General features: G+C 39.5%; 1 protein-coding gene across 1 annotated transcript; it reads right to left on the bottom strand.

The window, feature by feature from the left end:
- Window positions 1-2,978: 2,978 nt before the first annotated feature.
- On the bottom strand, window positions 2,979-3,904 carry LOC134943987 (olfactory receptor 5AR1-like). Its single transcript, XM_063932536.1, is given in 2 exon segments — window positions 2,979-3,374; window positions 3,377-3,904. Coding segments are annotated over 2 exon segments (924 nt in total).
- Between the last annotated feature and the right edge of the window lie 8,093 nt (window positions 3,905-11,997).

The following is an 11,997-nucleotide window of genomic DNA, read 5'->3' as shown; positions in this document are numbered from 1 at the left end:
ACTCTGTACAGCCCACACATATCTTCACATGTCTTCCATTCTTCACTTTCCCTTCCTCTCGAACCCGGTTCATCATTGCTGTATGACCATATCATACAGCCCACCAAGAACCTTTGCAATCTGATGGACAACTATGCAATAGATAGCACCTTTCCTTGTATATACATGCCTATTTCCCTATAGATTGAAAGCTTGCAAGCAGGGCCTTCCTACCTCTATGACTGTTTGTTATTACCCAGTTTTGTTATATCATTGTTATTTCCAATTGTAAAGTGCAACAGAATTTACTGCGCTATATAAGAAACTGTTAATAAATAAATAATAAATAATAAGACCTATTGGTTTGCTATGCTGCAATAATGTCTTGTGACCAATCTTGAGGACCTCTGTTTAATCAGGGTTCATTCACAGCTAACTGGCACCCATCCACACCTGGAGCTCAGCTAGACATATATAATACCATTATATATTGGCAATGTCCAAAGTAACTATCTCAATTTCTATGTTTAAATCATTACCATTTTTATGTATTCCTTACATTTCCAAACTGATGGTAAATTGTGGAAGGAGGCTGCTCTGAAATTACAGTGTCAGGATCTGTCAGACTCACATATAGCACTCATGGACACCCTTAGACTCTCCTCAGAATGCTGCAAATTCAACATTTCTTTTTCAGTCTAAATTTTCTGTCCAGGCACAATTGTATTTATTTTAGAGGTTAGAAACCTAAACTCAGATTCTGTAAGTGGTGTTTGTTCAAGTACAAAACATTATTGACCATGGGGGGGTGGGGGGCTCAATTTTGCACTGGCACATATAAGATAATTAGCAAGACCACTACTAGCCAAAAGTGATCGTGAGGTGAGCCATTCTTTTCACAATGTGAGGTAAATGGGACAATAGCTATTTTATTTTTTTAACAATCACTTCATTCATCAGTAACTTTTACATTAATACTTAAATCTAGAGGCAATGTTGTCTTTTGATATTATTATAGTATTGTATATGTCAGGACGCCAGTCCTATAGGACGCTGCAGTGGCTAGTATATGAAGTGGCTAGTTATTAAGTGGCAGCTAAAATCAACAGCAGTGTTATACCTGTATGTCATTAGTTACATCTTCAACTGATATTCAAAATTGACTCCTGTCTCTCCTTTTCGTCAACAGGTCTGCAGAGTGTTGCAACTTTCTTGCTAAAGTTTCATTCGGTAAATACTGCAGACTATTGCAACTTTCTTGCTAAAGTTTTATTCGGTAACTACTGCAGACTATTGCAACTTTCTTGATAAAGTTTTATTTGGTAAATATTGCAGACTATTGCACATTACATTGCATGGTTAAAAGTTTAGAAAGTTGTTCTAAGTGGATTAATATCTGTAATCTGCAAAAAACTTAGTGATTGAGTGGGGTTACTGACCTTACATTTGTTAGTTGTGATTAACACCTTTTGCTGGAGGTGGAGGGTTGCTGTGTGGGGGAGGGAGTTGTAATCAGAAAGGACATGTGTCTGTAGACTTATTTCATCAGTATGGCTCAGGACGCTGCAGTGGCTAGTATATGAAGTGGCTAGTTATTAAGTGGCAGCTAAAATCAATAGCAGTGTTATACCTGTGTAAAACTGAAGGAAAACAGAAGACAAACTAACAAGATAACAGAAGGATGGCATTACAACCACAAAACTCAGGATCTTTATGTGGCCTCTCCTCACCTCTACCATGAGAACACCAAGACCAGGCTTACCACCTCTTTGGCTGAGAACATCAAGTCTGCCCCTGGGCCTAACCCTCAAGATGAACAGGGAACTGTGTGGGGGCACAGCACCAGGACCAGGCTCAGCAGGGACATCCACATTGCTTCTGAGTATGCCCCCACATTCTCCTACCCACCTGTACTATGATCTTTTTAAAATAATGTTACCCCAATTCTACTTCTGCCACTAGTTACCTGCTATTGGTTTTTTTGTTGTTGTTTTTTCCTTCCTTCCTCTCTTCCACCCCACCATGTGTTTTTCCTGTAATGTTTACCTCCACTGATTGCACACCCTGCCATTGTGCCCTACATACAGGGTACATCATACTTCTACACAAGTGTCAGTCTTCCCATATATGAACTTGGCCCTTGTATGGCTCACCCCCACAGTGTAACCTTCAAAGTGCGCCCAACATGGCTGCCCCATATGGTACACTTGTGGATGGGATGAAAAATACATAGGCCTGATGGTTTTAATAGAACCCTACTCTGAACTGTAGGACTCTGAAATCACCCCCATTTTGTGTCATCTCTTCTAGGGGTGGACTATTCCACCCTGGGTAATCCTACGCTGAGCGCCCAAGATGGCTGCCGCACCTGGTACCTTGTGAGGGTGGAATACACAACCCTTGGAAGTTATTACCCAAAATGCCTACACCAATCCTGCATTATGCTTTCTGTGTGCTTAAGGTTTTCTTCTATGTCTGTGTGGCTCATCTGTTGCTGTATTACTCAAATCCTCTATATCATGTGTATTGTTTTTGATATCTGTAAAGCGCCTTGAGTCCTGTTGGAGAAAGAGCGCTATATAAATAAAATTATTATTATTATTATTATTATTATTATTATTATTATTATTATTGTATTGTTTATAAGATAAAGTATTAAAGTAGGGGGAAAAAGCTCAGTAGGGGGAAAAAGCTCAATATGATAATCATTTTGAAAAATTTAAAATAAATTGAAAATCAGTAACACAACCAAAATCAAGGTGGTTTTGCAGTAACCAAAACCAAAACATAAAGTTGGTTTTCAAATTAAAACCAAGAAAATGGGGGTCTCTGCAAATCTCTCATATTTACCATAGCAAAATTATTTAGCACAAATACAAATTCTACATTTTTGACAAGCAAACAAAACTTTTAGCACATAGTAACATACAGTACAGTAGAATCATTCATTTCAACCTAGATTTGTCACCCCTACTCCTATTTTTAAAGTAGCATAATCACTATCTCATTTTACATTTTAGAAAGGCTGCTTTTACATCATTATTTCTAAGAGAATAAATCAAAGGGTTCAGCATTGGTGTAATAACTACATAAAATATAGCAATGAATTTGTCTGTTCCTGCTGCAGAGCTTGACCTAGGTGTCATGTAGGCTGCCATAGCTGAGCCATAAAACATTGTCACTACCATCATGTGAGAGCCACAGGTGGAGAACGCTTTCCGTTGCCCGGCTGCAGATTTAATTTTCAAGATACACAAAATGATTTGAGAATAAGATATTACAATACATGTCACTGGTATCATAAGAACAATTACACCTTCAACAAAAACAATAAATTCAATAAACAAAATGTTTTCAAAACCCAGTGATAATAATTCTGGCATTTCACTAAAAAAAATTTATTAATTTAATTATTTACACAACGATTTACAATGAGCGCAAGAATAACATGTGAAATAGAAAGAAGAAACCCACATATCCATGTACCAAATGCTAGTCTTACACAAACCCTCTTACTCATGATGGTGGTATAATGTAATGGATAACATATAGCTACATAACGATCATAAGCCATAACAGCAAGCAGAAAACACTCTGTTTCCCCTAAGGAACTGGAAATGTACATTTGTGTTGCACACTCAGCATAAGAGATAGTTTTCATTACTGACATCAAATCTTTCAACATTCTGGTACCAGTAGAAAATAAATAGCAAAGATCCAGAAATGAGAGGTTGAAAAGGAAGAAATACATAGGTGTGTGAAGATTGATATCAGTAAGGATTAAAATAATGATGGAATTGTTTCCAAATAAAATGATTATATACACAAGCAGGAAGACAAAGAAAAGAATAGCTTTGGTTTTGGGATCACTGGAAAGTCCAAGAAGAAAAAAATCTGTTATAACTGTACTATTTTTCTGAGACATTCTTTAAAATAAAATTAAAAATGATTGCAGTTACAGTGTCTGTTGATAAGTATTTTGCTTCTAGCTTGTTAAACTGTATTCTTTTAACAAATCACCTACATTGTACTTTTTACATATCATCACTATATTACAACAGATAACATGCATGCAATTTCACCTAAACATTACTATAGTTCACATCTGTCCCTCTCCAGTCCACCAGCATACTGTGTACTCTGGGTTTCTTGAAAAATTGGTGTAAGCAGCTAAAATCATGTATTTTGGACCTGTTTTTGTTCCTACATTGTTAGGAGGCAAAACTTTGTTATAGATATATAAGCGAAAGGAGAAGAAAAAATGGTGGAATAATAAGAATAAAGACAGAAAGTGGGAGTCTTGTTTAGGAAGACAATGTAATAGCCGATCATCTTAATAATTATTTTTGCTCAGTATTCATTGCTGAAAGAGTGGGAAAGGGGCCACAGTTAAGTTTTAGGGATATTCAGAAAAATTAAACAAGTACATTTACAGTAGAGAAGGTACTAACAGAACTCTCAAAGCTGAAAGTGGATAATTCAATGGGGCCAGAAGGGATACTAAAGGATACTAAAGAGCTTAAAGGGGTACTAAAATAGCTTAAAGGGTTGCTGGTAGCACCATTAACAAAATTATTCAACTAGTCACTAGCTACAGGAGTAATTCCAGAGGACCGGAAAAGACCGAGTGTAGTCCCACTGTACAAAAGTGGAAGCAAGGAAGAGGCAAGCAACTACTGACCAGTGAGCCTTACATCAGAAGTAGGGAAATTGATGGAAGTAGATTGCAATCTACATATTTTCTGTAAGTTTTCATCCAAATCTCAATATTCCTGATAGAGAGAGCAATTTCCAAAAAATTTATGTGAGAATAGTGACAGTTGTGCGTAAACTTAAGACCAAAAGTGTTAGAATTAAAATGAGAAATAAAAAAAGAAACAGAAGAGAATCCATCCCAAATATTAGACAGATCATCAATGTATCGACAATACATCATGATACATAGAAGTTTGAATTTTACTTCATCATCATTTGGTATTCAATTTAAGATCAATGGTTATAGTAATTGCCAAGGCACCTATGCAATCTATCTTTTGAGTTGTGAATGAGGTAAATAGTATGTAGTCAGGATGACCAGAAGTTTTTAATACAAGATTCCTAGAACATAGAAGAAATATTTTTAAAAGTAATCCTAATCATAGTGTGTCCAGACATATATCTCAGTGTCATGGTGGTAATATCAAAGTATTGAAGTTACAAGACATCGATGTAATTAATGTTACCCCCAGAGGGGGTGATAGATTCATACAGTTGTGAGAGGCTTATTGGATCTTCCCCCTTGGCACACTTATTCACGATGGTATAAATTAAAATATTGACATGAATAATATTAGGTAATATAGTAGGATAAACAGCAAGCTTTAATTGAAACGTTGAATATGGGATTAATCCTACTAATAATGATCTGGAAGAAAATGCCTATATAAATTATTTGTTCTTCTGAGGGTGTTTAGGTAGCTATATCATTTGTGGACTTGAGTTTCTAGATTAAAACAACCATGTGTAATTTATTAATTTAGAATAGTAAAGGGGGAGGTGAGAAGATGGAGGGAGAAATGAGTATTCTGGTTAGTGGGTGGGGTTTGAATTTAGGATATAATATGGCTTATATTGAAGCCCTAGACTGTTCAACTTTGAAGTAACGGTGTTAAGATGATTGTTTCTATGCATAGATAGGACGCTAGATTATAAAACATATTGTCTTTTCACCCTATTATCTAAATATGATGGTCTAAAAATCTTAAAATGATTAACATTGAATAACAGAGTAGGGAAAACCATGAACTTAAAAACCTGATGTGTTAATAATGGTCCTGTAACAACAATAATAATAATAATAATAAAAGATTATATGGATTACTTGCTTTATCATGCTCGATTTTAGTTCTCCTTTATATTTAAAAAGGAAAAATGAATGATGTACTTATAAAAAATTGTTGACTGTAAAACAGGATTTGAACTCGGGATGTGGTATGATAGGTGCAGGAGCATTATCCCACTAAACTATCAGCCTGCTCATTAAGAGCTTGCTTGTTTGTTATAATTGTACTAATGTGCTCTGAGATAGCTGAAGAGACTGAGATTATATAAACATGACAGAAAATGAAACTAATCATTTCTAAACTATTTGTTTATGTTTCTATTCACTTAGATATTTATTATTGTCTGTTATTGCTGATTTATGTGTCTTTTAATAAGCAATGAGTTAAAAGAGCAGTTGTATTTACTAATTACATTAAGTATCTGTTTGCTTACTGGAGGTGTAATTGCTGTTATGGGCAGCCTGAACTGCCTCCTCTGACGAAACTGCCACCCGATTAAAGGCAGAGAAACTCATAAGTAATATTAGGATTGACGCCTCCAATATTGCTATTCTGCCTGGGGTGCTTCTTACTGGAGAAAGCGCTCTCTCTGGAAGGAGATTTGTTATCTATTATTATTATTATTATTATTATTATTATTATTATTATCATCATCCTTTATATATATGGCGCCACAAGGGTTCCACAGCGCCCAATTACAGAGTACATATGCAAATAATCAAAACAGTAAAATAGTGACTTATAGTTGAAGACAGTATAGGACAAGTACAGGGTAAATAAGCATAACTACATCAGCAGATGACACTGAGAAAAGTATCAAGGTGGCCGAAAACTGCAGGATTTGGTCAGTTGAGGATTATTAAAGTAAGAAAAGGATAAGCACATGAGAGAAGAAGGCCCTGCTCGTGAGAGCTTACATTCTAAAGGGGAGGGGTAGACAGACAGGGGTGACACAGATGGAGTAGACAGAGCATAGAACAGAGGGTTAGGATAAGATTTGGCTTGGTTTGGTAAAGAAGTGGGTCTTAAGAGACTGTTTGAAGTTCTGTAGAGAGGTGGAGAGTCTGAGGGGGAGAGGTAGAGAATTCCAGAGTAAGGGAGCAGCACGTGAAAAATTTTGCTGCCTGCCGCTGCTAACAAGGATTACTTGCCGCTACAAAGAAAGAGGGTAAGAGGACCTGATCATCCCTCCCCTCATGCTATTTCTATTTATGGAGCTTATTGAAAGTCATCAACACTATCTGGGTGGTCCGGCGCCCTCCCTGTCCACTCTGTTTCCATATATACGGAGGTCAGCTAAGGCTCAGAGAGAGAACAGGCTGAAGGTGCCTGGGGCTTCCTCCGTTTACACCTAAAGAGTGTCTCTGTATCGTATTTGGCACTATTGAGAATATGTTTCACATGGAGGCAGCAACATTGTATATTTTCAATATGAAGGACTGACTTTCTCCCAATGACCTTCTTGAGCTTTTATTAACCCATAAGGCTTAAATATTTGTATATAAGTTTTTTATACTGGTGACTTAAATATATTTATAATTTGTGTATTCTAATAAATTGTTATTTTTGTGCTTACTTGGTTAATTGACTTTTTACCTTTTTTTTTGTTTACCTATTGGCAAGACGGTGGTGCCAATTTGGGAGCTGCATCTGATTGTTTCATTTGAATTAATTTTATTTCTTTCAATTTAAGGACAATTCAGATTGTGCTAGGTACTTTTTTCCTTTTCATGTCCAAACACTAAGAAATGGATGCACAGAGAAACTTGGTGTAATGAAGCATCCCAAAAAGTTCTGTTTCAAAGGGCTGCATAGGAGAATCAAGAGATGTACACTCCAGAATTCTGTGATTCCTGTACTTTAAGTCTTTGAAAAAATGTATTGAATATTTTAATCTGATTAGCCAGCACATGTGCCGGAGAGGGTTGTGCTGGGTCCATGTTGTGTTTTTGTCTGGGGATAGAGTTATGAACCAGGTCGAACCCAATTGGCAATGTACAGTATATACAACTAAATGCCAGAGTTTTCAGAAAACATATCAGAATTGCAATTAAGTAGAAAAGTTTCTAGTTTTATTTTATGGACAGAAAAGAACCAGTATAGCAGAAATGTAAATAAACCATTACTCAACAATCTGCACGGGGGAGAAGAGTTCGGCAATTCTATAACAAGTCCATTCCATCAGCAGAAGTTCTAACATGATTTGAGGTAACATAGTATAAAATTTAAATATTAAATACATTTTAACCTCTTAGTGGGACAGTGGAGTAATGGTCAAGTGGCCTACAACTACATCACATTGGTTATTAGAACACATGGAGGAGGGTAAAACTCATAGAAACATAGAAACACAGAATTTGATGGCAGATAAGAACCACTTGGCCCATCTAGTGTGCCCCTGTTTTATCCTTTAGGTAACTACAAACCTTTTGATACTTCTTTGTAAGGATATTTATATGCCCATCCAAAGCATGTTTAAATTGCTCTACTGTCTTAGCCTCTACCCGTACCACCACTGATGGATCACTGCTGATGGGAGGCTATTCCACTTATTCACTACCTTTTCTGTAATGTAATTTTTAATAAAATTTCCCTTGAGCCTACCTTCCTCCAATTTCAATTCACAGTATATCCTCAGATCCTGATACTTCTCTTCCTTTGAAGAATGTTTCCTTTCTGTACTTTGTTAAAACCCTTGGAATATTTGAAATTTTCTATCTTGTCCTCACTTTTACTTCTCAGCTCCAAACTATACAAATTGTTAAGATCTTTTAGTCTTACCAGGTACGTTTTATGATGTAGGCCAGGCACCATTTTAGTAACTACTGTTTGCTATACACTAGCAATATAAAGAAATATGCTTAAGATATAGGGGGTCATTCCGAGTTGTTCGCTCGTTGCCGATTTTCGCAACGCAGTGAATAGGTGGAAAATGCGCATGCGCATGGTACGCAGAGCGCATGCGCTTAGTAATTTTACTAAGAACTTAGTAGATTTACTCACGAGCGAAGAACGTTTTTCCACGCTGAAGTGTTCGTAGTGTGATTGACAGGAAGTGGGTGTTTCTGGGCGGAAACTGAGCGTTTTCAGGGAATGTGTGGAAAAACACAGGCGTGCCAAGGAAACACGCTGGAGAGGCTGGAGAAGCAGGGGAGTGGCTGGCCGAACGCAGGGCGTGTTTGTGACATCAAACCAGGAACGAAACTGACTGAACTGATCGCAATCTGTGAGTAGGTCTGGAGCAACTCACAAACTTCTAAGAATTATGTAGTAGCAATTCTGCTAATCTTTCATTCGCTATTCTGATAAGCTAAGATACACTCCCAGAGGGTGGCGGCCTAGCGTGTGCAATGCTGCTAAAAGCAGCTAGCGAGCGAACAACTCGGAATGAGGGCCATAATCTGCAAATTTGCAAATTTTGTGGATTTTTGGAGACTTTGACCCTCATTCAGAGTTGTTCGCTCGCAAGCTGCTTTTAGCAGCATTGCACACGCTAAGCCGCCGCCTACTGGGAGTGTATCTTAGCTTAGCAAAATTGCGAACGAAAGATTCTCAAAATTGCGAATAGAAATTTCTAAGCAGTTTCTGAGTAGCTCGACACTTACTCTGCCACTGCGATCAGTTCAGTCAGTTTCGTTCCTGGTTTGACATCACAAACACACCCAGCGTTCGCCCAGACACTCCCCCATTTCTCCAGCCACTCCTGCGTTTTTCCCAGAAACGGCAACGTTTTTTCACACACACCCATAAAACGGCCAGTTTCCGCCCAGAAACACCCACTTCCTGTCAATCACACTACGATCACCAGAACGAAGAAAAAACCTTGTAATGCCGTGAGTAAGATACCAAACTTCTTAGCAAATTTCCTTGGCGCAGTCGCAGTGCGAACATTGCGCATGCGCAGTTTGCGGAAAATCGCTGCGATGCGATGAAAAAGAATGAGCGAGCAACTCGGAATGAGGGCCTTTATACTAATGTATAGATTTGCAATTTTACACCTGTATAACCATTCTAGAAGATCTGTCCAACGTCTGGTGCAACATTATAGAAAGGGCTTAGTTTTTAAAAATATCTGGGTTCTGTATACTGTAGCTGGAATTTAATTTCCAAATCTAACTCTCTCTGCACATGTTATTTCTGCCCACCCTGCGGTACACATGGTTTTGCCCAACTACTAATAAATTTGCTGCTACAATCAGGTCTTAATTACCCACAATGATTTGTGGAATTGATGATGCGGTACCACAGGTTTCCAGATTTTACTAAATATCCTGATGAGGGTGAATTTAAAAGTTTATGGCACTAGAAGTCCCAAGCATAGTAACTGTAAGCTTACTCATATCACTATCTGCCCTTGCTTTTTAGGTGATCTGGCTGGGCCAGTCACTCATAGGGTATACGATACCTGCTGCTAGTACTGCAGCTTTGTTCTCCCGTCTTACTCAGGTGATGCTGTAGCCGCTGCTAGTCTTCGTTTGTATCTGCTACAGCACAAGTGGTAAATGCTTCATCCGGCCGCTCTAATCGTAGTTAGTTGTCCAGGAGCCAAGGGAGATAAATGTTAAGCAATCCTTGTGTTCACCATTCAACAATGAAATATAAAGGTGGGCACCATTAAAATATATTTCTATAACATGTTGAACCCATATAGAGTATAAGTGGGCTTTTTCAAAGAGAATACAAAACCTCCTTAACAAAAGACATACGTGAAATGGGTGGTCTTCAGTATGCCGACTGACGGGATCCCGGCGCACAGTATACCGGCACAGGAATCCCGACAGCCGGCATACTGACACTTTTTCTCCCTCGTGGGGGTCCACGACCCCCCTGGAGAGAGAATAAAATAGCGTGCCCGCAGCGTGGCGAGCGCAGCGAGCCAACAAGTGGCTCATTTGCGCTCGCCATGCTGTCGATATGCCGACGGTCGGGCTCCCGGCGCCGGTATGCTGGTCGCCGGGAGCCCGGCCGCTGGCATACCATACTACACCCACGTGAAATACTTGAGTGAACAGGTAAGTATTGGGTCTATTTTTTAATTAGTCAAATGGGGGATCCTCAAACTGTGCGGGGAAGTGAGTTCCGTTGAGTCTGACCTGCAAAGCTAAAGGCTCAACCCCCAAATAAATTAATGGAGATTCTAGATAATAGTCCTTCATCAACAGATCACAGTAATTGAGTGGGTAAGTAACAGATACTTCAAGTTCCCTGGTCATATACGGCTTTGAAAGTCAGTAAGCCAATCTTGAAAATGAATTGCCATATTTCCTGCAGCCGGTGGAGGGAGTAGAGAGTGGGTGTTACGTGGCTGAAACAGGGATAGTTGGGTAAAAGCCAGGCAGATGCATTTGGTACCATCTGCAAGTGGTGCAATTCTTTTGCTGGGAGACCAGGGTAGGGACATAGCAGTAGTACTGGAGCGATGATATAAATGCATGTATATGACATATGGCAGATCTTCTGAGGGAATGATGTGTTGGTTCTGGCTATCAGTGCTGTCGCTAGCCGCTCAGCAAAGACTGTAAAGCAGGGAGGTGCGGCACATGAAAGGCGCTCTCCGCTCTGCTACTACATCTGGCTCTACAGTGTTGCTGTCAGCTGCCATAGCCTGTCACACTGACAAGCAGCAGCGGCGCTGTCAGCATAAACAGAAGCTCCTCAGTCTGATCTCCGGTTTCAGGGCCGTCCCACCTTCCCTCACCTCCCGGCTCCTCCCCGCTGCACCTGTCAATCTGGATGACAGACAGGCAGCAGCGTCGCCCCCAACCTCCTTCCCTCCGACTGTCACTAAAGAGACTGTAGTTTTCAGCAGGTGCCCACTCCCTCCCCCCTCTCCCCTCATCCCCCTTCCCATCAGTGGACATTCCCCGGGGCCCGGGCACTTTTATTTTTCCTTTGCAGCCACATGCTGCACTGTGCTGAGAGCAGAAGTCGGGCAGACAACTCTTGTTGCTCTGCTAAGCCTGCTTCCTCATTAGGCAGAAACAGGAAGTCACATGTGACTGCACTGGAGGATTCTTAAGTCATGAGAAGAGGAGCAGCCCAATAGATCTAGCAGGAAGCCATACCTACTGGAGGAGCAGACACTCAGGTAAATTCTGCTGCTTACACACATGGGGAAACTGGTGTATTATTGTGTGCTGGGGAGGGGGGATTGTATATAAATGTGTGCTAAGGAGGGGGGCTGGTATATAAATGT

The sequence above is a fragment of the Pseudophryne corroboree genome, chromosome 7 (assembly GCF_028390025.1).
Source record: "Pseudophryne corroboree isolate aPseCor3 chromosome 7, aPseCor3.hap2, whole genome shotgun sequence".
NCBI lineage: Eukaryota > Metazoa > Chordata > Amphibia > Anura > Myobatrachidae > Pseudophryne > Pseudophryne corroboree.
The sequence above is the reverse complement of the archived record's forward strand: the minus strand, read 5'-3'. Positions and strand labels throughout refer to the sequence as shown.